Source organism: Leguminivora glycinivorella, chromosome 4 (assembly GCF_023078275.1).
Source record: "Leguminivora glycinivorella isolate SPB_JAAS2020 chromosome 4, LegGlyc_1.1, whole genome shotgun sequence".
Lineage (NCBI taxonomy): Eukaryota > Metazoa > Arthropoda > Insecta > Lepidoptera > Tortricidae > Leguminivora > Leguminivora glycinivorella.
In genome coordinates this window covers 20487114-20514643 of record NC_062974.1, presented here as the reverse complement: position 1 = coordinate 20514643, position 27530 = coordinate 20487114, and the positions used below count along the sequence as shown (strand labels likewise).

The 27530-nt window shown below is 38.1% G+C and overlaps 3 protein-coding genes across 10 annotated transcripts in view; 2 read left to right on the top strand and 1 right to left on the bottom strand.

Annotated features, from left to right (window-relative positions):
• The first annotated feature begins 1607 nt into the window (after positions 1-1607).
• LOC125225243 lies at positions 1608-7946 on the top strand. Its single transcript, XM_048128850.1, has 9 exons — positions 1608-1693; positions 2197-2344; positions 4438-4612; positions 5003-5103; positions 5463-5606; positions 6431-6512; positions 6721-6796; positions 7427-7658; positions 7898-7946. Exons 1-9 carry the CDS (start codon positions 1687-1689, stop codon positions 7944-7946), a joined length of 1014 nt encoding a protein of 337 aa, XP_047984807.1. The 5' UTR covers positions 1608-1686.
• The window catches only part of LOC125225496, a 51631-nt gene continuing 30819 nt past the window's right edge, over positions 6719-27530 (top strand). For all 8 annotated transcript variants that reach the window (XR_007176989.1, XM_048129241.1, XM_048129240.1 and 5 more), the window contains exons 1-19: positions 6719-6796; positions 7323-7658; positions 9994-10076; positions 12846-12864; positions 13141-13167; positions 13253-13364; positions 13885-14009; positions 14300-14350; positions 14455-14566; positions 19698-19822; positions 19981-20031; positions 20423-20534; positions 20939-21063; positions 21567-21617; positions 22233-22335; positions 23126-23250; positions 23969-24019; positions 25794-25914; positions 26201-26325. Coding sequence is in view for 7 of the 8 variants with exons in the window: in XM_048129241.1 (XP_047985198.1) it covers positions 10065-10076; positions 12846-12864; positions 13141-13167; positions 13253-13364; positions 13885-14009; positions 14300-14350; positions 14455-14566; positions 19698-19822; positions 19981-20031; positions 20423-20534; positions 20939-21063; positions 21567-21617; positions 22233-22335; positions 23126-23250; positions 23969-24019; positions 25794-25914; positions 26201-26325 (1447 nt within the window). In the remaining variant the exon portion in view is untranslated. The remainder of the gene's footprint in view (positions 6797-7322; positions 7659-9993; positions 10077-12845; positions 12865-13140; positions 13168-13252; positions 13365-13884; positions 14010-14299; positions 14351-14454; positions 14567-19697; positions 19823-19980; positions 20032-20422; positions 20535-20938; positions 21064-21566; positions 21618-22232; positions 22336-23125; positions 23251-23968; positions 24020-25793; positions 25915-26200; positions 26326-27530) is intronic.
• On the bottom strand, positions 14566-17834 carry LOC125225498 (facilitated trehalose transporter Tret1-2 homolog). Its single transcript, XM_048129246.1, has 4 exons — positions 17674-17834; positions 16725-16860; positions 16076-16221; positions 14566-15786 (listed from the first exon to the last, which is right to left on the bottom strand). The coding sequence occupies exons 1-4, from the start codon at positions 17701-17703 to the stop codon at positions 14662-14664; spliced, it is 1437 nt and encodes a 478-aa protein (XP_047985203.1). The 5' UTR covers positions 17704-17834; the 3' UTR covers positions 14566-14661.

Sequence of the window (27530 nt, the reverse complement as noted above, 5' to 3'; positions counted from 1 at the left end):
TACTACGCGACCGATCGAATTTGTAGCAATTTCGAACTGGGCCATTTTCGACCTTATTACTGCACGGAATACGGTTCATATTGCTGCATGTGTCATTAATATCAGAATAGGCATCTTGTGATCTATTTTTAGACGCGACATTGCACGAATTAAATTCGACACTATAAAAGCTAAGATCACTTGTATCACTGTTGGGACGCACATTTGCACTATTCACCGTGTTATTATTTGATGCGGACTCACCTGAGTTCATAAGCTTACGGCACTGATCTTTGGAGTGTCCGAATCTACGGCAGTACGCACAAACGGGTCGCTGCTTCTTGGCGTTCGCGTCGGCGGTGACTGCTGCGGCGCCGGCCCCTTGCGCAACCGGCGGTCCTGTCGGCGCCGGCGTCGGCGGCGGCGGTTGCGCGGGCGCGACCGATTGCGGCGCCCGGGGCGGCGCGGTCGCGGCCGGCCTGCCGCCGGTGTGAGGCGTACCTGCACGCAGCGAGGCTGAAGCGGGAAGGGGAGTACGTTGGCCCGCGATCGGCACGCGGCCTGAAGACTGCGGCGGCGCCTGCTTTTTCTCCCCCTCGTCAAACGAGTCTTCTACGCTTCGTGCACGGTGGAGCAAATCTTTAAAAGTGGCTATGTCTTCTCTGCGTAGCCTCTTCCTTATTCTGCTATTGAGGAGACCATAGCACATGTCAATCTGTGCTTTCTCGGAAATGTCCCCTTCGGGAAGGCGCGCGAACAGTGCACGGATTCGTGCCACAAATATGTCAGTATTCTCTGTTTTCTGTGGCGATGAAAATATTTCTAGGTATATGCGGTGAGGCGGGCGGCGGTCGCCGTAGGCACTAATGAGATTATCCTGTGCTTGCTTCCATGACGATATTTTGCTCTTTACGCCCTGCCACCACGTTGCTGCCTCCGCTTTAAAAAGGTACGCCAGGCCGCGCAGGATGTTAGCCTCTGATACCTGGGCGCACTCGGTGTAGGCATCTATGGTATGAAAGAGGGTTGTCCTCAGGGTTTGTAGTTTAGAAAGAAACTAAGATTAACACAAACACAGATTGTTTATTCGCACGAACATTAGGTTCATACACTGAGTTTTATACTTAAACTTAGAACAGAACAATAAAACAAGATACAGTCGAGAATACGAGGTGGTATTCGTGTGGCGCATCAGCGCCACAAGACAGAACAGAACTCGCCATTTTGGGCACGAGAGCGGGACGACCGCTCCGCGCTAATCGCTAGAGCGAGACGAAACCTTTTACTCGGCTCCCGGTTATTAAGCATAGCGCGCCGGGAGTATTCCGCACGTGGCGCTCGCGGGCAATTTAAAAACAGTAACGGTCTCGGCTGCGCGGTTTGCTATAACACTATAATAACTTCTCAGACACGTCCAACTTGTTAGTAGAAAAGAGCTCAAAATTTAAATTTGCCGCGTTTTTCCTTCATCATGATCACTGTGTCAGAGTATAATTACCTTTTCAAAAAGGTTTTCATATTCATGTAAGCTGGCTAGAAAAACCATGGCTTCAAAAAATAAGAAAGCAGCATTCTTCTCCAAGTGTCATTCTGAAAAATGCAAGCTGCGGTGTTACCCAACTGTTTTAAGAATAATTAAAGTTACGTTTAAAACGTAACAGGACTGTTTCCAAATTTAGGTAACATTCAAGTTACTGGAGCGTTAATATGGGTTGTAAGTATTTTGTTATTATTTTGTCGATTTAATTAGTAGTTCTCTTTCAATCACATAGACGGACATATTTCAAGTATAGACTTCAGATTTTACAACTGGTTGTGCCCTGGTTTTGATACGACCTTCAGGATAGCGGACTCTGCTACAAGCGAAATGAAGTGAAAGTCATGCGTGGGATTCCCGCTGATAATTAAGTAACATCTTAAGTCGTTTCAGAACTATATCCATTTATTTAACTAGAATTCTCGTTTATCGATGAATCATCTTTTTGAGCCACAAAGTAGTTAAGTAGGTACAATGATGTGTAGGTATAGTCAGTATCGAATATATATATACCTACTGTGTCAGCGCGCCAAATATATCGTAACATACCTTTGTTGCCATATAAAAATATAAACGGGTTCCAGTAGATTATGGCGTTTTTGCTGTGTGGCACAGTAGGTGAGAATGCAACAATCACGTCACACATATCTCATGATTCCTGGTTCATTTCCGTATTGCAGCCAAGTACCCGCCTTACCCGCCCTACAATGTCAGCGCCGCACCGCCCTCGGTGGCCGAGGCAATCGTGGCTGGCCGCAGCATTAGTGTGCAGCACAAATCCGTGGTCCGTCCGCCGGCGCACCCGTTGCCGAAGCCTGCTAAACCAAAGTAAGTTAACTATCACTCTTAATATAGCTCCTTGTGTACGTAATTCATCCCATCCCACCTAGACCGTATTGAACCGAAGTAAACTCGATCTCCGTCGGTAAGGCCAACGTCGCTGGCTGCATCATCAGCGTGCAGCACAAATCCGTGTTCCGTCTGCCAAAACCTGCTAGACCAAAGTAACTACCACTGCTATCACTCCTGTTGTATATCCCATGCATGTAAACTGTATTGAAGTCAAGTACCCTCATCCGTTTTACGATGCCAATAAAGCCCTTGTGCTGGTCCTAACCCGCCTAATAATACAGCAGGTACAATTTATAGTCTGATGATATACCGGGGTATCAGCGTTGACCTCACACCTACTTAGTTACTAGACAAAAATCCGATGTCCTGTCACAAGTTCTCAGCGAACTTACTGTGGTTCCACATGCCGGTCCCAAGTAACACTGTCGGATTTGCGAAATGACTACTTTCCAGCAGAGCCAATCAAAGTTTTGCAAACAGGTTTTTGCTCTATAAAATTGTCAAATTATGATATTAAGTTATAAAATTTAGGAATAGTTACTATTTTTAGATACTCTTAAGATGTGCATAAGTAAAAATAAGAAAATACTTGAGGAAACCTCAGAAATAGTACAACCGACATTCTTGCCAGGAGATTATTAAACGATTTTGTCGGATGTGTCACATACTACTTTTTTGTTTGGACATGGTTCATATAAAATGGTCGTATGTGTCACTAATGCCTTTTTTAGGGTTCCGTACCAAAAAGGTACAAACAGGAACCCTTATGGTGCGACTCTGTCCGTCTGTCTGTCCGTCTGTCACATTCCTAAATATCTCGAGAACTACTAATGCTATCAACTTGAAATTTGGAATAGTTATGAACATTGTAAACCTCTACAAATAGAAAGTATAATTTTTTTTAATTTATGAATTTTAATTGTAGAAAATGGCCAAAATGAATGGGGGGCAAACTGTAAATTTCAAGTTACTAGATCAAGTGGGATATCGTTAGAAAGAGCGCAAATTGAACGTAAATAAACTATTTTTTATCATTTTTTTGTTGTGGAAAAAAAAAAGAATTTTGAAGGAAAATGTAAAAAAAATACCGTTCCCCCCCCCTTATCTCCGAAGTTTACCAACTAAAAATTATGAAAATTTTAGGAAACATTGGTTTTATGCTAAATATTACAGAAAAAATATAATCGTGTTTGTATCTTGGAAACTTTTTTTTTAATTCACAAAAAACTTTTCATATTTTTACTTTCATGTTACCCACCCTTGCGAATGTATATCGTACTTCAAATTAATACGAGATGTTACGTAAACCGTCTTCTTTCCAATAAAGTGAAAACTGTTTAAATCGGTTAACATTATAAAGAATTATCCCTGAAAAACCAACATAGTATACAGGTCGCGCAAATTAGTTAGCGAATTCACGAAAAGATGGCGCTATACACAATAATGCTCATTAGTACCTATACTTTTGTCTTCTAGTCAAGTCATTAGAGTTATATGAAAACGTGAGATTATTTTAACTAGGTAGTTTAAAAGAAAGTTTGTACGGGACCCTCGGTGGGCGAGTCCGACTCGCACTTGGCCGGTTTTTTATTGGACAATAGGTAATAATATGGGTCGCATGTGTCATTTACGACTAAATTACCTGTGTTGTGCATTTTCTTCTATAGTGGTGAAATACGACAGCTAGATGTTGTGGTTTGTGTTTAGAGTGTGTGAGCTCGCGAAGTCGGCGGTTATCCATACAATATTGTGGGTAGTGGCACAAACGACCGCGTCGCCCTACCCGCGCTCCCGCTAACATTGTTACAACGCGACATCCGACATTGTAAACTAGACGCTGTGTAAGATACGACGTTCTTGTGACATATTATTTCGGAAAATAGAGAGAAATGTAAAATTCTGAAAATGTCATATTATAAATTTGGATGTTTTAAGATCATTAATGCAATAAAATGAAAATGACGATTTTTGTAGATCCGACAGTGTTACTTGGGACCGTCGTATTATGATTATAGTTTTAGCAGAAACTTCGCTATGGTACTTTTATTGATGTTTTTCCAACGTTTTAGAGCACCGAAAGTGACCGATGTGAAGATAGCCCGGCGCGCCATGAAGGCGCACGCCCGTTGTCTCCGCCGGCACGGTGCTGTGCTGACAGATCGTCTCGAGAGACTGGCCAAGCCGCGCCGCCGCAACGTCATCTATCTGTGGCGAGAACATGCGGACTTACTGCCGCCAGAGACAGTAAGTTTGAGATGTGGATACGTCTTCAATACGCGATTCATTCACGATGGTTAATCACTCTTACGCGACCAGCATCAATTAGGTACCAGCAAAGCATCCAGTGCCTTCCGGTTTTTCACGTAGAGATATACTACGTTATTGGAGCTTAACATATCGAGAAATCTTGGATCATCTTACGCGAATGATCGGATTGAATATACTTATTAGGTATTTAAATAATGTTAGTGTCTCAAGTCATGAAAATTTTGTTATTACTATTACTTACTAATACAGCTAATACTATTAGTCTCCTCTACAGACAATTTACTCAACCCAACTGCTACCTGTCTCACACTGTTCCATATTACCTATATCTTATTTTATGTAAGAATTTGTGTTACATCCTAACAGATAGAGCGGTTTCGAGCCATGCTCAACGCTGACGAGCCGTTCAAACCCGACCAGGCGTATGAATACTTTGTCAATTGCCGCAAAGCTAAGAAGAAGAATGCGTAAGTAAACACATCAATAGTGTTAGGTTAGGTTAGGTCTTCGTCGTCTACAAAATGTGTGATTCGCAATATAAGATGGATTATTGAGAAACAGTTTACCTATTTACCCTATGTGGTGTTCTTACGTTCTTATAACGTGTAATGTTTTGTACAAAATTGTACGAAGATATTATTACATTACTACAACATATTATAGGTACATTACTTTCGACTGAATCCATTATTTTATTAAGTAGATATGTATTATGAATAATGTAGTTCTTCGTCTAATCTTGTATGCTTGTCGATTAGCAATAAAATGTGTATAATACTTATTTGAACTTAATCAGGTTATTCAAGTAATGTTTTTGATCCGCCAGGGCTCACTGCAGCCTGTTAAAGAAGGACACGCACACTGTGGTAACTGACAAGCGCTTCTTGTGGGCGCGCAATGCGACGGTGGCGTTCGCGCGCGGCATCCAGCAGAGGTTGTCACGGCCCGGGCGGTACACGCTGGCTGACGGGTAAAGTTCAAGTTAATCCTCACAGGCTTCAGACTTGCTAAGAGAGACAGACACGTACACGGACCAATGTGTGCATGTCTCTCCTCTCCTCGCTTTTTCTGGGCGTATAATTCGACGGTGGCGTTCACGCGCGGCATCCAGCGGAGGCTGTCACTGTCACAACCCGGGCGGTGGCGTTCGCGTGTGGCATCCAGAAGAGATTGTCACGGCCCGGGCGATACACACAGGCTGGCAGTGACTGATGGGTAAAGTTGTTCCAGTTGATCCTCAAAGGTTGCAGACTGGCTAAGAGAGACAGACAGACAGAACCAATGTGTGCGTGTCTCTCCTCTCCACGCTTTTGCTGGGCGTGTAATTCGACGGTGGCGTTCACGCGCGGCATCCAGCGGAGGTGCACTGTCACGACCCGGGCGGTACACGCTGGCTGATGGGTACCAAAGGCTGTTAAAGATAAGCACTCCCGTGTACCTAAATAAAAGAGACACGGCGACATTGATAGTTCACCGCTGGGCTAGTAACTATAAAGTTCGCCGTGTCTCTTATTTACACAGGAGTGCTTATCTTTTGTTAGTTTTTATAGCCGATAGCTCATAGCTTGCTAGCTCGCGGTGGGACCAGTGCCTCAGCCTGTTAAAGGGGGGCGACACTCGCATAGAAGATTGTTCTGATTCGAATGGTGTTAACGATTGGTACTTTTTGCTCTTCATGGTAAGACGGATTAGCAATAATAGCAATAACATTCAGTCTTGCAGGTTTTTCCGATAAGAATTTACGTAAAATATAAACAGTCCTATACTTGATTTTAATATAGTTCTCACCTTCAGGATGCTGCGCCTCTCCAATGTGATTTTGGGCGAAACATGTGGGTACATGAAAATCTCGAGGACCCTAAAGCATCTCGATAAGGTAATGAACGATGCATCCATCTATGGATGAGAGGAGATTAACTAAAAAAAGCAAAATTTCGGGGATGATGAAGTACTCGAAAGCGTGTATGAGAAATGTCCGATAATCGGTAATGAACGCTTTTCTGGGAAACAGGCGTTTGTATGTGTACCTATCCATCTTCCTAGTTATAATAAAAATATTACATTCTTACATTGTATATCTGCAGATTGCGGTTTGGATTGATGAGATACTATCAGAATCTGATGATCGAATGTTAATGATGGACTACGATGAGGACGAAGGTTAGTTTAGACAGACAGAACGGAAATTGGTACATATCTGTAATGAGAATATGAAGAAACTGAAGTATGAGTATACATATTACGCATAGTCAAAAATAGTAATGATAATACATATTTAAACTGTAGGTAATTGAGTCTTTCAATGGTGCGTATGCGTATTGTATATGCACAATACTTTTAATCCCATAGATGTAGTGCATGTATCGGGATTCTTAATCTGAAGTCTAAAACCATTGTTGTTACGAGCATAAGAAAAGGTACGTTGTATAGATACTTAAAGTTGAGACAATTGTTCAACAACGTCACGATACATCACAGATATAAGAAAAACTCTGATGATTTGGTCCCAAATTTAATGGTCCGAGAAAAGTGAATTGCAACGTTTTATATATTTTCTGAACAATTGTCTACAATACCTACCTAATATTTCTAAGTACTTGCTTCTACATGCTCTCACTTTTCCCGGACCGGCTGCTAAACTTTGCGGTACGTATAGATAGTTACGTCCAATGTATTTCATTTAAAGAAGTGGAAAGGAGCATGATGATAGGATCTGTGGGCTCCCCGTCGACCTCTGCAGCCGCGTCGGGTTCAGTTGTGGGAGCGGGATCGTCTACCACGATTGCTGAGCCGACCGGCTCTGCGGGGGCGTCGAGTCCACCACCTGCCGCGGCCCCAGGAGCCGCGAGTCCACCCCCGCCTGCCGAGGCCGCAGGGGCCGCAAGCCCACCCTCTGCACCCGCCGGGACTACAACCCCACCACCTACCGTGGACGCAGGGACCGGAAGTCCTCCTCCAGCACCTGCCCCAGGGGCTGCAAGTCCACCACCACCGCCAGCCGGCAGTGCGGAGCAAAAATAAGGTACATTACTTATCCTGGTGGTCCAGCATAGCTTGCGTTCCGCGCGCGAGTCCATACATCTAACGCGACTTGATGCATGGAAACGAGTCCGAGAGCGCAAGTTGTGCTAAACCGCCAGGTAAAGGGGTTACCATTCCCCATAGAAACCACTAGAATGCAACTGCTGTTTCTGTTACTTATTACTAAAAAGTTGATTTGAACCTCGTTACATTTGGTAAATCATTAATGTACTGTTAAAGAATAGTAAAGGTCCTAAAATACTCCCCTGCCGGACTCCGACACTATTAAGTTTAGTGGACGATTAATTTATCAGTATAACTGTTTTGTTAGAAATAATTTGTAGGATCTCGGCTCCCATGAGCCGTGGCAAATGCCGGGATAACGTAAGGAGGATGAATGAATTTGTAGGATCTCCACAAACTCTATCATGTATCTCTATAACTTATCTCTGAGCCAGTAATTAACAGTGATAAATCTCAAAGTAAATGTGAATAATTCAATCAATTACCTACATTTTGAATCGCGCTTCTTCTTGAATACAGTATAGTTATTTGTTATACAAGGGGGCAAAGTTGTATTTTAACGCAGAGTGTAGATTTGAAAAACGAGCAAGTGATAGGATTCTATAGTTGAACCACGAGCGAAGCGAGTGGTTCGAGAATAGAATCCTGAACTTAGCGAGTTTTTCAATGCACGAGAAGTAAAATACATTTTCTCAAACATGGTATGAAATATTGATGTTATGTGCCTTATAATTGGCAGCGAAGTATGACGTTGCAGGTGCGGCTAGGACAATTGATAGATAATGGAATTTCATACAAACCTTGCAGGCCAAGGCCGGCAAAGTCTTCTTTTTAGGGTTCCGTAGCCAAAATGGCAAAAACGGAACCCTTATAGTTTCGTCATGTCCGTCTGTCCGTCTGTCCGTCTGTCCGTCTGTCCGTCTGTCACAGCCGATTTACTCGGAAACTATAAGTACTACAGTGATGAAATTTGATGGGAATATGTGTTGTATGAACCGCTACAAAATTATGACACTAAATAGTAAAAAAAAATTGGGGGTGGGGCCCCCATACATGTAACTGAGGGATGAAAATTTTTTTTTCGATGTACATACCCGTGTGGGGTATCAATGGAAAGGTCTTTTAAAATGATATAAAGTTTTCTAAAAAACATTTTTCTTAAAGTGAACGGTTTTTGAGATATCAGCTCTCAAAGTCGTAAAAAGTATGTCCCCCCCCTCTATTTTTATAACTACGGGGTATAAAATTCTAAAAAAAATAGAGGTGATGCATGCTAATTAACTCTTTCAACGATTTTTGGTTTGATCAAAGTATCTCTTATAGTTTTTGAGATAGGTTGATTTAACTGTAATTTTGGTTAAGTTATTGGTTTATTATATTTGCTGCTACGGAACCCTTTGTGCGCGAGCCCGACTCGCACTTGGCCGGTTTTTTAATTTCCAAACACAGATAATTGTGACATAACATCCAGGTATTTAGCCAATTAAAAAAAAACTATAAGGGGCTTTATAGACGTGCCGACTGCAACTGGTACGGGTCCTAGACAATATTTGATTTTGGGTGCGTTTTCATACAAAAAAAAATTTTTTCGTTTTTTTTTTTAATTTTTTTTTAATTTTTTGTTCTTTTATAGGCGTATACGGGGTACTAAAGGGGAACGAAAATTCGATTATTTTTGCGCTACGACGCACCGTTTAGGAGATAAAGCCATCCAAAGTTACTATTTTCAGTAGACTTTATTTATTTCATACCATGTTTGAGAAAAGCACTATACATACCTCGGCGGGAAATGGGGTTGCCCGCCTCAGACCTATCCGGTCTATATGTCTTCGGCCGGCAACCCCATTTGTCCCGGCCTCTGTAGTAATGTACTATTGCACCCGTGTGTAACACAAAACATTTCCCCTCACTATAGCGAGGAAACTACAACGCAAAAAATGCGTTTCTCACTGCTTCCAGTAGTTACACAGGTGGTAAATCATCTTCATTACTAGATTCACCTACTGTTATCAATTTTAAAGCAGTTAATTTGACTATATTCAAGGTCAAATTACTTTACCCACTAGTGGATAAAATGCGTTTTTACCCGCATGCATTAAAGTATAAAACAAGTGTTTCCGAGCTAGAGAGGGGAAAACATTTATAACTGGTCCACAAGCTCACGTTTTCCGAAATATTAGCTTAAGCTATATTGTCATATAAGCTTAAACTAACTTCAGCTTGGAAGGACAATAATTAACGCGTATTTTTGAGTAGGTACCTTCCCTGTCGCAAGATCGATGTCGATTACAAATAAAACTCACTTGTTTCAGACATTCTGTTCCCGGGCAGATGGTCTTCGGGCGGCGGCGGCGGCGACGATTTTGCTGATGATTTTCTCAACATGATGGGCGAAGTAAGTTTTGTAAAGCTTACTATTTTTTTTTTTGCCATGGGAAGCATGAATAATAGGGAACTTGACTGTACTTAAAATAAAATATTTTATACCATGCACGAAATAAAGTATCAGATCAGATAAATATAAGAAAAACATGGATAGAAGTTAGTTTCAAATTCAATTTCTATTTAATAAGTCAGGTAGAAATATATAAAGTAACTGAGTTTACCGTGACGTCACTAAATTCGATTTCATATTAATTCCATATTAGCAAGACGTTGAAATTCGTTTTGACAGTTCTTAAAAAGAGGCTGATTTGACTAGGAGGCAAGTAGCCTATTCTGATGGTAATAGCAGACCATAATATAAAATGAATAAGATTATATGATCACGATCAGGATTCGCTATGAATACCAAAAGGTGGATATTGGAGACGTACAGACAACTTTCATGAAGCGGACTTAAATACATATAATAATTGGTTCGTTGTGTTAAGAGTTTACGACCATAAAGATCGCTGATTCCGATTGTTATATGCGTGTTTGCGTAATTAAGACACTGTTGCGTGAAGGGTCGTCACAGTCATGATAAAATCAGTTCAAATCCATCAAATTGTCAAATTAGAATCTGCCTCCTCTATGAGCTACGTGGTTATGGTAGTTACGTAGCATATCATCGTAGCTCGTTCGTTCGTTGCACCGATCTTTTTTAGGGTTTCGTACCAAAAAGGTACAAAAGGAACACTTATGGTGCCGCTCTGTCCGTCTGTATGTCTGTCTGTCTGTCCGTCTGTCACATTCCTTCCTAATATCTCGAGAACTACATATGCCATTGATATGAGATTTGGAATAGGTATGATCATTGTTAACCTCTACAAATTGAAAGTATTTTTTTTATTAATATTTATGGGGTATCGTTAGAATCGTGATGAGTGGCGGAAGAAAGGGGAGGCCTTTGCCCAGAAGTGGGACACAATTATAGGCTAGGAAAAAAAAATCGTTAGAAAGAGCTTAAACTGTACATATCAAAACTATTTAATATATTTTTTTGTTGCGAAAAAAAAAATGTGTTTTGCAGGAAAATGTAAAAAAAATACCGCCCCTCCCCCCCTTATCTCCGAAGTTTAACTGAACTATTTTTTTTCACCATGGCTATTATAGTAAATATTGCAGGAAAAATAAAATGATACACGTATCTTTAAAACTTTTTTTTAATTTATAATAAACCTATCAAATTTACATTTTCAATTTAGCCACCCTTGCTTGTGTAGGTACCTTCCTTTTGTACCTTTTTCTACTCGTCGACTGTAATCTGTCAATTAGGATACCACAGACTAAACTATAAGTGCTAACTTTTCAGTGATGGATACTCTATGGCAGTTCCGACTCAACTATAATAATCTCATTATAGTTGACTTTAGTTAACTATAATAATTTCAAAAATAGAACTTCATACAATTTCTATACTAATTTGCGATGCCTGGCAATTTTTTCTGTATCTGAAACACATTTTTTTTTAATCTGTCGCGTTATCGGCCAATCAGAGACGGTTATTACAAACAATTGGTTGCTAGGTAATTCGATGTTGATACAACGGTGAATGACGCTATTAACATTAATTTTAACTTGCATGAATGATGATATTTCTGTCCATTGATGATGAAGATGATGACTCATAGAAAAAGTGTTGTATACAATAGTGATATAATTAAGCTTTTCATTCTCGTACCTTACTATTAGGCCACTCAGCAAGCTTCGTGGCCTAAACATGGTACTCGACTGAAAAGCTTTGTATTATATCACGATTGTATAAAATACTATTTTGGTACGGAACCCTAAAAAAGATCGGTGCAACGAACGAACGAGCTACGATGATATGCTACGTAACTATCATAACTACGTAGCTCGTAGAGGAGGCCGATTCTAATTTGACAATTTAATGGATTTGAACTGATTTTATCATGACTGTGACCCAGAGTCTATTCAACCAGAGTTTTCCCAACCCAAACCAAGTTTTCAGGATATTATATGTCTATGAGTAGATGTAATTTTTAAATACAGATATACATTTAACTGCTTCTAATATATTTCATATTTTAATAGGAAATTTGGCATCATATGTCAACGGAAATGAAAATGTGCGCCAATAACGCTAGCTTAGAAACAGTCCTAAAAATACATGTCAACGACAGACCAGAACCAACCGCTCCTACTTGAAGCAACCATAATTATTATACTTGAATAAATTAGACTACGAAAGGATACATACGTACAACTTCGGCACTGACACTTACTAAAATATTTATTTACGTAAAATAAAAAAAAATAGTAAATGAAACTATGTTTGTTTATTTTTCCAACAAACTCCTGAGTACAAGTGAACACGAAGGTAAATTACTTTGATAAATATTTATTTAAGTAAAGTAAAAATCAATCTTCATTTTCCATTCGGTATAGTCTGCGATATTTACTTGAAATTTAGTAGGATCTTAACGTAACCAGTGGCCGCATCATGGCCGTGTTTTGTCACTTGTCATATCATGCGTCACTTTCGCACTTACATACTGGTCAGAACGTGACAGACATGGTGACAAATGATACACAACAGTCCATCTGGGCCCTGCTGGTGTCTGCTTGGTAAACAAAGCCAGATATTTTAAAATACTATTGTTTCTCATTCGTGTTCATTTGTACGAGAATGGAGAATGAAGAATGACTTTTCTTAATGTCGTGATGTAATGTTATGATAACGTATATACATTATTAATTGCGTTTTTATGTCTTTCAGACCAGTCTTCTAAGAGGACGTAAGTACCTACTAAATAATGAATATTTTTACGAAGATTCTGGTAGTAGAATTATAGAAGTACATTCGTAAATTAATTAGGTACCTAACTAGAAAATATAAATGTAACAAACAGATAATATTTTTTTATGTTTTACAAATTAGTATTTACGTAGGTATATTTTTGCAATATATTAATAATCTCGATTTATATTGTCATTATAATGTTAAATTAAAGATTTTCAGCATTACATAATATTTAGTCATAAGAAATCTAAAATAATACGTTTGTTTACAGCCACACCTGCTTATCTGAAGTTTGAAGGTAATAGAATAAAAATATAATTGCAGTAGCAAAGTTTTTTTATCGATATATTATTTTAATCGTTTATTTATTTTTCTGTAAACAGGCGAAATGCTGGAGGCGTTTAATATTTTAACGGACTCTATGGAAAAGAAAGGAGATAATAAGCTTCTTTCTTATGGGAAATTCAACCAAACTTATGGGGAAGGAGCTGACGAGTAAGAGTATCAATACCTACATAATAATATGTGGATTTTTATCCTTTATTAAAATGAAATAGTTCTTTCTATTCGAAATTCCAATGGAACTTATGAAATTGGACATATTTTGTTTTAAATATTTTTTCTGAATGGTCTCTCAAGTAAAATAATGTGCTGGTACCCTAGCTAGTAATAATGATTACGTTTTTATTATTTTTCGAGCTCTCGCCGATCACGTAACTTCTTAGTACCTAAATTTGAAATTTAATGCATGCAATGCAATATAATGCAAGAAATTATATTATAAATATGATAAATTACGGAAGAGCGGTGCTTCTTAACACAAGTATGTCTATTACTTAAAAAGAGGCATCGGCGCAGATCTGTAAAGTGTTAGTTACGAAATAAATATTTTTCATTTTTAATGCATCATGGCACCGGCTGTATTCTGATTTTTTGCGTGAATACAGCTTATTAAAATGTATATGTATAAATAATTACATACCTATATGCATGTATCACGATTACATTTTTTCAGGTTGAAACAGACTCCCGATTTTACTGCCACAGAATTTAACACCACATTAGCCGGGCAACTGAATAAGGATCTAGCGGCTTGCGCAGCGCCTACCACGCCGCCTAACATCGCCCCCTTCATGACAGGTACACGGCACTACACGATGTCACATGACATGACTAATATGAAGAAACTGAAGAATTTTAACATTACTGAGACACAGAGAAGGAAACAATTTTACAACAGTTGAAACAAACAGATCGTATGATAGTGGCTTATTGTGAAAGTAAATGTTCTACATACCTACTAGTAATCAATATGGTCGTACATTTTGACAGTGTCTCGTGTCATTAAGAATATTCGTTACGTGTCTAGACGTTATTTAATGTTTTTACATTGTTTTTATCTACCTAACTATATTTATTTTTCTTTACAGAAATGGTTGATATTTGCTCTAATTTCTTGGCACAACACGCAGAATTTAACAGTAAGTTAGAATAGTTTATCTATCACTTCGTATTTCATAATTCATTAAAATAAGTTCTATTAGAGTTAAAATACCTCCTCTCTAATACTATGAATATTTCGTAGAGGACAAAGGGCCTGCCTTCAAAATTTTAATACAAGAAATGAAAAAGAAGCCCAAAGATGAGCTTTACAAGAAAGAAAAAATTAACCGCACCTATGGACAAGGGGCTGGAATGTGCGTATGCTTATTTTGTTTATTTAAAGAATATTCTTCCTTCCTGTCATTCAAATCACAGTTGTATAAACTAAGCGGCACTAGCCAACATCTACTTATTTAACCTCCACCAAGCCTTCGAATGATTTGGCTTCCGCGTCAGTTTCTGGGTGACTGATTCGTTCTCCTCTAAAGTGCTCCTCTATTTCCTGAAGCGTCTTACCACTTGTCTCCGGCAGCGTGAACCAAATCACCACCAGAAACATTAACATAATTCCGGAGTGTACAAAATACACTCCATGTAAGCCCACACAGGACTGTAGAGCTGGAAAAGTCTTAAGTACCAGAAATATCGATGCACACACTGATATTAGGCTTACGCTTCCTCCGAGACCTCTGTGCTGTAAAGGAAAGACCTCGCCAGCTACAACTGATGGCAGTGGAGCCGTACCCAGGCCTAGAGCGAGGGCTTGCAGGCTAATAAGTACACCAGGCACCCACAGCGAGTCCCAAGGAAGTAAATCTTTAGTTTTGATAAATACGTACGCCGCCAAACCTAACATGCTTCCGACGGAGATCGCCGCGGTAAAGAACGTCAGTGTCCTTCTTTTAAATCGGTTTGTCACGTAAATAGAAACAACACTGAAGAACAATCTTACTGCATCCATAGCCACCATCCATACATGAGCATTAACACCTGGCCCCAACAATAAATTTAAAACGGTAACCGCATAAGCTCCCATAAGCGTGCCACCTGCGAAGTTCATCATAAAAAACATCGCAAACACGAGGATAATAGGCTTATATAACTCTTTTTTCTTTACAATTGCACAAATTCGGTGAATCCTATTTTGCTTTACTTTTTTGTCTGATAATATCTTACTAGCTTGTATTAAGCCTTCTAGTTCAGGTATTTCGTTCATTCCCCTAAGCCATATGAAAGCCTTTTTACATTCGGAATGTTTGCCTTGCATAGCTAGCCAACTAGGTGATTCTGGAGAATATAACATCATTAAGAGGCTGGCGAGAGGAAAGGCCATTGAGATGACTGCTGTGGTCTTATAGCTGGTGACAGAGCCCACGAGGTGGACAAATAAGATGCCGAATGATTTAGAGAAGCTGATGAGGCTGAGGAAACCGCCGCGGTGACAAGGGCTGGTGTACTCGCCGACAAGAATGGAGCGCAGCGGCATTAGCATACCAAATGCTAAACCTTGTAGAACCTTACCAATAAGCAGTCCCTGAAACAAAATATATGAGTAAACATTGAAAGCACGGCTATAAATTGATATCCCATATGGTATGATTAAGTAACAAAATGTTGTTTTCATCCTATATTCGTGTGTATGTTCATCTGTTAGGAGTTCACCCTGAATGCCACCAAATTTACCCATATCCAAGAGGACAAGTAAAATTAATTTCTAGAAGGTTTCTCAACAAAATAACTGCCTACCTACTAATAGCTTTTCAAAATATCAACTGCGTTTGAGTTACTTTCCTCTTTAATAATATTAAGTAGATGGTCAATACCTCTATATTCTTGGCCAAGGCCATGATGGGCCAGCCTAAGAGCATGACCAGGCTGACGGTATACTGCCCCACCTTGCGCCCGGCGTGCTCCATCACAGGCGATATCATGAAGTTACCGAAGACCATAGATATAGAACTTACTGCGGCTGAAATTAAAGGAACAACTGCAAATTTTCTTTCTCGCTTAATGCACTAATAGGTATATTATGTATTTAAAATTATAAATTTAATTTAATTTAATTTTAGTATTATAAATTGTATTAATGGATTATAATGTAATTATTTTGAGTTTTGGTTTAAATAAAAATTATTTTATTATTGGATAGTTTATAAGTAGGACTTAGTAAACGGGTAGTTTTATAGCTCATTATTAATAAAATTGATGGTTTAAAATTAATAAAACGTAAATACGACAATGTGTTTCTAAAAAAAATGCGATTCGCACGTCTTTCCGATACGATCATACGGGTAACGTGCAGATACAACGCTATGGACGAATTAAAACGTCATCCCGCTCAAACGTCGGATGCGGTGTGCCAAACGTTACGCCGATAGCCTGCGTAGTCATTTAAACTGAAGATTTTGTTTGTGTTTTCACCGCACCAGATATGGGTAAAGATTTCAGAGGTGGATTACGGACTTAACTAACCTATCCAGGATGCCTGGTCCTTGGTAATGATGATCCCGGAATCGGGCTGGAAGAGTTGAGGCAGCAAGACTGCGGGGAAACCAATCAAGCAGCCCTGGCCGATGCAGTTGCTGCACACCGCTGCTGTCACGAAGCACTGAAAATGCACATGAATGGTGTTATGGCCGTATTTATATACTTTTAACCATAGGTATCTCACATTTAGAGTTAATGGAATCTAAAATGAACTTGTTGGTTAATGTTACTAAAATTCGATAGACTGAATACTCTACCATGGGGTAAGAAAACTGACTTATCCCTGATAAAACGGTATCCAATTATATTTCCGACGTATACCCCAACTGGGGCCCCCACAAATAGAGATATGAAGATATCTAAGATGGTTCAAAAACCACACAGATGTGAGCGGCTCAGGGGTATAGAGAGATGTGCGCCACTTTCAATCCAGTGGCTATTAACAGACACGCCTACCTCTTAGGAAAATATTCACTTACAGTCGAGTAGCATATAACTTTCACTTTTCTCTGGACGGCCAGCCAAGGTAAGTGGTAAGAGAATCCTATAACACCCACCCTCCTGTGGGAGATAGTACTCCGAGAAATCGAGTGCATACATCGTCGTCGTCACATTACTGAGCCAGTTACTATTCCTCATTGGCTAAGATTTTTTATAACATGTTTGTAAGACATAAGTACAGTTACTACAAATCATTATAAAAAAAACTACTTATGGCCGCCAACAGGGCCCTTGTTTGGTTGTCAGACCTGCAGAGAGGAACCACCGCGTCCTGTCCGAAACCTTCTACGTCTGACCCTCGATCCCACCACGCACTTATTGACAAACTGTCACAAGACATTGCACCGTATAATCTATATGACATTTATTTCAGCTGCCAAGCTTTTGGAAACTCGTATGTTCTAAAGCTTTGAATACTTAGTGAGGGACTTACTTGTCTGATAAAGGGTGTGCATTTATTCATTATCACGTTCTAGGAATGCATTAATAATATTTATTTTAACAAAACGCTTTTGTTACATTACATCTATTAAAATTAGAACCAGAACGGTTATATTATTTTACACTTCACAGTATGTATGTATACATATCGTAAACGAGAAATGAAAACGGAATTTCATAAACGATTAATTCGATTGATTGCCAAGATGACAATCGCTTGGTTGCGATAGCCAACCACTTCGTGTCTGCCTGTATAGACGTATGTCTTCCAAATTAGTGGGAAAAATTACAGTTGCGTTACGTACTATTGTCACTTTGACTACGCCACGGTATCTTTAAGTCAAGGACGTCATGTGATTAAGTAATTGACATTAAAACTTCACTTGAATAAACACTTTCTCAAACATACATAGTTTCATATGAATAGGCTACGAAGCATGCATTTATACGAGTATTTAGACTGTTTCTTACAACGTTATAAAAGGCGGATACAATTATTGCTCAACACTATTCATCGGACATCGTTAAAAGTACACCCCATAAATAGAATAAAATAGACTTTAACCTTATTTACATAATAGTTACATTTATGATGATCCATCAATAATTTTGTATGTAATGCCAAGAGACATACAAGTAGTACTGATTAAACTATTTCAGGGGCCCATTTCTCGAAGCTACAAGTTACAATTTACAAGTGGTACCTAGTCAATGTTTTTGAGAAATGGGCAACAGGTCGTCGACAGTTGAGGAGTGTCTTTTCAAAAGGGCTTATTTCCATTTTTCCTTTTTTTTTAAACTATGAATGCAGTTTTTCTTAGTATAGAAAATTACGCGTTGTTTTGAGATAAAAGTTCAAAAAGTCTCGCCTTGATCTTTAAAAAAAAAGATTAACATCAAAGTTTAGAACACATTTTGAAAAATGTGTAATGATTATTTATGTGGATAAACTAATGTATGTAGTACAACAAACTTCATATCAACTAATGTTAATACAAAATCCAAAAATAAAATAAAACTATTTTAAAATAATAACATCTACGCTACAAGGCCACAACAAAAGGGCTTAATTCCCAAAAGTTCGCATCAAAAGTGCTTAATTCTAAAAACATATGGTAATTAAAATATTTATTTAGGTACACATGTTACGTTTGATGTAATCATAGCATTAACGTCAACTTACAAATTAAATATTAATTTCAAAATCAATACCGTGTTATTATGTTTTTCTCGATTTCCCAAAAAAAGTTCAAAGTGGAAATAATTTTAAGCCCTTTTGAAAAGACGCTCCTCAGTTGTATTATTTATTTACACATGTCATAATCAAGGATCGTTAACTGCGAGCGAAATCCGTTGAAATGACGTATGACAACCAGTTAGGGATGGCGATGGTTCTAAATTGATGAACTAAAATATTATGTAATAAAATAATACAAATAAATATAACTGAACAGAATCTGAATCTCAGTGTAATGTTATTATTACAGTTAAATGGTAAATTTTTGTATTGTATTTACAATTTTTATCCAAAACTCTCCAAATTTTTCACTTGGGACAGTGAGTAATAATTTTCGCAAATACGATGGCGAAACAACACAAATAATACAATCAGCCTTACAGTTACCTGAAAAAAAAAGACTTACTTAATTGCTTGTAATCCCACAAATCTAAAGTTTTTATGGAGATCGAAAAATATTACTTCGTTTCTGACAAACAAAATAATGAAATTAAATAATACAGTCCTTTTATGCGCAGTAGTTTCTGATTAGCGGCCTATTTTGATGACTGTTATGTTGCATTACGTATTTGCTGTCAATAAATCAGGGCAGGCTACGTAGTTTAGATTACCTTGATGATCAAGGTTGCATTGAAATTTTGTAAACACCGCCATAACTTCATCCAAACAGTCGTCGAATTTAGTGTTTTCAACATCTTTTAGACTTGACTGGGTAGCAACCCTAGTACTTCAATGGATTTCGCTCGCAGTTAACGATCCTTGGTCATAATTAATTCCAGACTTGAGAAGTCTAGAGGAATGGAAACGGACCATGACGATCCCAATCTATCTCAGGAGGTTCATGCGAAGTTGACTGATTTGGTGAAGGCGGCTACTCCTGATGAGCTGAAAACGGATATGGCTGGCAAGTTTCACTGCATTCCTGTTTACTAATGTGCAAGTGGCGGAAACTTTCCGAAAAAAATTAAGTTCTGGAAAATTTAATGAAAGCGTTAAAATTTAAGTACCTATTATCATTATTTATAGTACATAGAAATAAAAAAAAATCATTTACGTTTTCAGAAACATTGGATATTTCTTCCAAATATCTTTCACAGAACGCTGTGGATGAGGGTGAGTCGTTGCTTCATATTATAAAGTTATAAGGCCATTAATTGGGGCCTAACCTAAGGGCTTTCAATACTGAGGTCGCGGGTTCAAATCCTGGTTCGTATCAATGAGTTTTTCGGAACTTATGTACGGAATATAATTTGATATTTACCACTAGCTTTTCGGTGAAGGAAATCATCGTGAGGAAACTTGCATACATCTGCGAAAAAATTCGTAGGTGTATGTGAAGTCCCCAATCCGCATTGGTCTAGCGTTGGGACTATAGCCCGAGCCCTCTCACGCGTGAGAAGAGACCTGTGCCCAGCTGTGGGACGTATATAGTCTTAATTATTTATTTTATTATTATAAAGCCATTGATAAAATATAATTCTCACTTGTTCAACTAAATTGACAGTGGAACGAGGACCTGCATTTGACATATTGATTAAGAAGCTGGAAGCTGAAGGGTCCCAGGAGTTCACACCACAATACGATGTCTTGAAAACCAATTTCATCGCTGCATATGTGTTAGTATCTTTTTAAAATTGCCTATTATTGAATACACGTAAATATGGAAAAACATACTCGATCAGACTGTAATTTCGTGTAAATTTATTGTTATTTATTAAGTCCCATTGTCTGTCTAATCAAATCTTTCAAGTTAAATTTGACCCACTTCCCGGTTTCCAATTGAGCTTCAATTTTGCACACATATGTAAATCACGTGACAATGCAATATTATGGTATCATGGAGCTGATCTGATGATGAAGCAGAAAGGTAATAGGAACTCTGTAATGAAATGTCGTATCCGCATCGAGTAAGGGGTTTTTTAAACGTTTCTGAGAGCTCCAGATGACTGTTGAAAGAAAAGCACCGTCGGTGATAAAAGCTTGTGGCAAAAATTAAATTTTCCGGAAAAACTTATTTCAGACTAAAATCAGCGCCAGGGCTATGCAGCATCACCCCGGATCCCGAAACCGCTCCAGTGTTCGTGAAGGCTTTGCACGCTGTAGCTGACAGCGCTTGCCCTCCTAATTTGAAGCAGGATATGGATGGTACAAAAATACTATAACAATTTGGTATCAATTTTAGTTAGATGGAAAAAAAATATTGTATTATATATTTTTAACTTTGAACGCCAAGAACCACAGTGGTCGAATGCCGTCGTGACCACCATGCCAATAATCTCTAAAATGGCTATGGCGGTCGCTATCAAAACAATACAATTGTCCTGCTGACAGATAAGGTTTATATTCGTCATTTACTAGTAGCGCTATTGGCATGTAGGCCACAGTTTGTCATAGTCATTAGGACTTTATTCATGAACAATAGAGCTTTTGACACGAGAAGCAAAGCGTTAAATAAGGCTAATAATCTGAATTAAGCTAGTTATCAGTATCACGAAAACATTTTTAAACTATCTTTACTAATATCGTCTTCGGTTACCACGATAGTTACTCATGAAATAAAACTATGGAAACGGATTAAATCGCGTATAAATTAATCCGTTTAATCCGTTTCCATAGTTTTATTTCTATCTTTACTAATTCACTTTCAGAGGTCATCGGCCGATGTGCAAACTATTTGTCAGCCTTCATTCGTGACAGAGGTGAGAAAATAATTATTAATTAGCAATATACTCGTATTGGAAACCATCTTATTTTTTACTCGACAAATGTTAACGTAGGTTAACTTAAACACGGTGAAATTTAATCGGTAATCAGGATTATCAGGGTGGCTAGCCGAATGGCACAATCGCTCACGAAACGCTCACGAAACGAAGCGCTAGTAGATATCTATCTCTATCGCGCTTGCGTATTGGCGCGACAGAGCCAGCGGCGTATCGCTTTCGTTTGGAGTCGGAGAAATGCCATTCGGCTACGGGGCCAGGAGTTGGAAAATATTAATTATTAACATAAATAGAATTAAATGCGTGAGGTCTCATGGAATTTACTTCACCATCTAATTAAATAACAGTTAATTATATCATTAAAATCAATATCCACTGGATACATGGACACCCTACATTTATTAAAGGGAATTAGTGTATGTCAAGAGCCAACGCTACATTATATGTATGCATGCAGTTTTATAAAAACTATAGACGACGTCTTTATGCAAGATTGCGACGGTTATGAATCTCATATGTTTTGTTTGTTTCTTAGTTTAAATTAATTTAGTATTCAAGAAGAAGTAAGTTAAAATAAGAAATGTGCTCTTTCAGAAAAGGCTTTACAGATTGTTATAAATGCAATGAAGAAGACTCCAACTAAAGACTTAGCTAAAAGGGGGACTTACACTATGAACTACGGATATGGAGCCATGGAGTAAGTAACATTATAGACAAGAGAATTATAATATTTCTAGAATTTCTAATCTTGGAGCAATTTGAACCATAGGTATAGTGATACAAGGTTTTAGACAAGTTGGTTATTGAATTGCAAGTGGGTTATTGAATGTATATTTCGATACAAGTTCGGAAAAGCGGAAATTCGAAACGAGTGGCGATAAATTAAAACACGACCGCAGTGAGTATTTAAAATTGACACTAGTTAAAAATTACCTCTTCGAACTTGTATCGTACGACGTTTTTCAGTACATACTCGTAATACATAAAATTTAAGGGAAGGTTCTTTAAGTCAAATACTCATATTACTCATACTGATATTAACTATTAAGTTAGAAAAATTATGACTGAACAAGTAAATCGCAACCTTTACTAGGTACTTCGTAGTGTTATTTATTTTGACATGTGCCGTCAACACTAACTTTTATGTTATTATTGAGGTTCTCTCACACCCTTTAATTCATTTATGTTGTATGAAATGGAAAAAATAATGTTAAAAAAGCGATATACCTCATATACGTCCTGTTAGCTTTTGACGACAAGCCTACGTGCGTTTTCACATTATCCGATCCAATATCGGATGTAGGAAGGATTTCAATGGCAAAAATCAAAGATGGCGGCTTAAATATATGGGATACCGGTCCTACACCCGATATCATATCGGATAGTTTGAAAACGTACTAAGTAGCCTAACGAAATTCAAAAAATCACGTTTGTTAGTTTTATCCCCACTATTATAACTTACACACGGACTTATATTCTAATTATAGAACCGAGACTGCGCCCACAATTGTTCCATATCTTCCTATAAAGGATATAGCGGATGAGATGAAAGTAAAGCTACACAAAGAAACGGAAACAGAAACACCTGCAAACTTAAAGGTTGCGGTGAAAAGTAAGTGTAGTAACTGGGATGCAGAGATCGAGAACCTGTTATAGCCCCCGACGGAAAAACGACGGGGTGTTCAAAGTTCGACGTGTCTGTTTGTCTGTCTGTTTGTGTGTCTGTCTGTGGCATCGTAGCTCCCGAACGGATGGACCGGTTTAGATTTAGTTTTTTTTTGTTTGAAAGCTAATTTTTCGAGAGTGTTCTTAGCCATGTTTCATGAAAAGGTTTTTTCAATATTTTAATTTTGTGGTTGGTATTTTATATATTATAATAAACGTGAGAATTTATATAGGTATCAGTCGTCAAAATTGGTCTACTATTTAGCCACCTCTAAGATCTTAATGTTAAAATATCTATATAATTGTTTCACGACCGGTCTGGCTCAGTCGGTAGTGACCCTGTCTGCTAAGCCGCGGTCCTGGGTTCGAATCCCGGTAAGGGCATTTATTTGTGTGATGAGCACAGATATTTGTTCCTGAGTCATGGATGTTATCTATGTATATAAGTATGTATTTATCTATTTAAGTATGTATATCGTCGCTTAGCACCCATAGTACAAGCTTTGCTTAGTTTGGGGCTAAGTTGATCTGTGTAAGGTGTCCCCAATATTTATTTATTTATTAAACATATAGTTTATTCCATTGTAATATCACTCTTGATTTTTTATTGTAATTGATGACATTTGCGCTTACAAATACAAAACACGGATTTTATTTGTATACAGGTGCGGTAGCAGACGTATCTAAGCATCTATCACAGGGTACAGCCATACGAAGTAAGTAAAACGATGTGGTAAGGCGAAATGACCATGCAAGGCTGTAATCACAGAACTTAATTTAGATAGAAGAAACAAATTCATATATTTGTATAGGGGCCGACGTGTCAAATTTTGTACTGAAGTTGATTCTTGCCTGTAATTTTAAATATGTCTCAGGCTCTTGATTGTTCATAATTTTTGTGTTGTTGCAATTGAATATCACGTAACGAGGCATTTTTTATGTTTTGGTTGACTTCAACTTACAAAAATTGACGCCCGAAAGCTGCAAGTTGCGAGTAAAGACGGACAACTCAGTGGATTTCACTGAGTTCATTTGACACGCTAAGTAGATACGTTTGCTTGATCTATGGTATATATGACATCTGTGGCTGTAATGAATAACGTAGAAAGCTGAAAATGCACGATTTAAACCGTTTTCGCATTATCCGATCCGATATCGGATGTCGGAAGGATTTCTATAGAAAAAATCCAAGATGACGCCTGTAATGTATGGGATATCGGTCCGCCATCCGATATCGGATCGGACAATGTGAAAACGCAGTTAGGGTCGGTTGCATCACATCAATCACATCATCCCTTACAGAATTTAGCGTTTGCATTTTTTTTTGTATGGAATTTCAATACATTTCTGCGTGACGTTGAATGTAACCGTGGTTGATGCAACTGATCATTCGTGGTTGATGAACTGATTTTGAAACCTAACTCAGTAGTAATAAATAAAATTGTTTTGAATCGTCTATGGTTTATGTATATTTATGCTTCGAAAAAGCGCAGCGGAACTACATTTCAATAAAGCCTACAAATAAACTAGCGGTAGGTATACAAGCTTCACTTTTTATCTGATCATTGATCAATTATACCTTGATAGACTTATGTCCCCTATAGCTGGCATGTAATTTGTTATATATTTATGTATTTGTATGTTTATGTATTGTATTTAATTTTATGTGTGTAGTATATTGTTTTGCGTAGTATAGTTTGTGCTAGATTTCCTCTTAGTCTACATTTAGTACACCTACTTACAAGGTTGAATTTATTATTCTCCACTACCTAGGTTGTCTGGAAGAGATCGCTCTTTAGCGATAAGACCGCCTCTTGTTTTACCTCTTAAGTTATTGTTTATACTTGCTATGTTGTTTCGTGTATTGAGGTGTGCAATAAAGAGTATTTGTATTGTATTGTATTGTATTGTACTTTTTTTGATAAACTAATCTAAAATTTTATGGACATTAAGCGAAGGTGGGTCTGCTGGAGAGCATTATGTACCTACTTATGTACTTAGGTCGGCGGGGGTGAGCCATTTTCATTCTAATATGATGTCAGACGTCAAATTAGTAAGAAAATAGCTCACCCCAGCCGACTTCTGCTTATGTATCAATGATTACTTATTATAAGTGTTCAAATTCTTGCTTTTGTATGAATATTATTTTATTTGGGCCATTTTTTTCAAAGTTGTCCACCCCACTCTTTTGTAACATGGGTATTTTTTACGCATTCATACTCAGAATCGTGAGGTCTTTCGATCCTGATAAGAGAAAAAAAAATGTCTCAAGATTTCCATACATTTTTCAATCCTTCCATTCCGTTACCGCCATACAAAATGTATGAAAAAATGGTAACGGAATGGGAAAAAACATTGGGACACTTTTTTTCTCCTATTAGGATTGAAAGAGCTCGCGATTCTGAGTGGAAACCACATAAATTTTTCCAAATAAAAAAAAAAGTGGGGTGGACAATTTTGAAAAAAAGTGGCCCATTTACCTAATTCCAGGCCAGGCAGCCGGTCCCAGATACGGGCTCAACCTGCTGTCGGCAGTCATGAAATCAGCCGGGGACAAGAAACTATATAAACAGAAAAATTACACGGAAACCTACGCCGATGGTGGAACAGAGTGCGTTTAAAAAAATAAATATGAATTAATAAGGAAACATTCAAATTTTTTAAACTGAAATATCGTAGTACGTTTCGAAATTCGATTTAGCAAGAAGAACACAACATTACTAACATTACGAGTAGATTTAACTAGTTCCAAGTCCGATTGTCAGGTAGAGAGTGTTTTTACTCCGATGCCGCTATAATATATCGAAGTAAAGCAGAGGAAAGTGATTAACACCGTCTTTACCATTAAAATCGTCTTGTATCAAAACGATAATTATTTATCATTTTACACTCCACAGACTGCAATACGCCGGTAAATTAGAAGCAGATCCAAAAGCTCAGGATTTACAAATCGAAATCGACTCTGAGCTACACAAAGGAGTGCCCGTCAAAATTGCCCCTACTATTGCGGATAGCATGGGAAGTGAGTACCTACTCTGAGTAGTAAAAGTTAGTACTAATGAACAAGTGTCTCTGAAAGCTGTACCTAGTCCACCACTTCGCGTTAGTTTTATAAAATGTAACTCAAGAAAACTGTATAATCCGGTGACAAAATTTCAAGAGAATAGGCTAGTTTCTTATACCTACTTAAAATAAAATATTTTATGCAGTGCACGAAATAAAGCACCACATATTTAGAAGAAATATATGGACAGTAATTATGTTTAAACATAATTTCTATTTAATAAGCAGACATCGGAAAAATTTGCGTCATTGCTCGCAATAATGTGGATATGTCTCCAAAATTAATCAAATAATTATTAATTTACACTACACTGCGCTCCAAAACACGAATAGCTGATGTGGGGGAGAAGACCGCCAGACTAAAGTGGGACTGGGCAGGCCACGTTTGTCGCATGCACCCGGATAGGTGGGCCAGCATAGCCGAGTGGATGCCTCAAATTAAGCGCGGACGTGGAAGGCCCAGACGGAGATGGCGGGACGACTTTGACACCTTCATGACTAATTGGCCAGAAATAGCACACCAACGGGAGCTGTGGAAATTACGGGGAGAGGCCTTTGCCCAGCAGTGGGACACATAAACGGGCTATCTAAAAAAAAAAATTATTAATTTAATTAATGTCTTACTTGACATATAATTTGATTCCTAATAGTCAATAAATACAAAAGTTGATGATGTTGTCGACAATTTACAGTTCATTTCACAACATTTCAAATCCATTTTGGTTGTAATAGAGAATTTACAGTCTTCTTCAAATACTGTCGAATACACTTTAAGTTAAATAAGAAATATATTAAATAATCTGGACAGTATACCCGGAGAAATAGGTAATCGTTTGAAAACTAAAATGAAAGCCGTCCTTGACAGAAATCCCGATTTTGAGGTTATAGCCCACAACTTAGAACAGAAAATAAACTCTGAATTATACTGGAATAATAATATTCCTATAAAACTACTTAAGTTTGCCCCATTAACATCAGTGGATTGCGAGCGGAGTTTTTCAGCGCTTAAGTATGTTTTTGATGTAAAAAGAAATAGACTGACTGCTGAAAACTTGGAAAAAATAATCAATCAATCAATTATTTATTCATGATAATTACAATAAAAATACACAAGCAAATTAAAAAAATTAAAACATACAAGTTACCACGAAATGGTCCCGACTC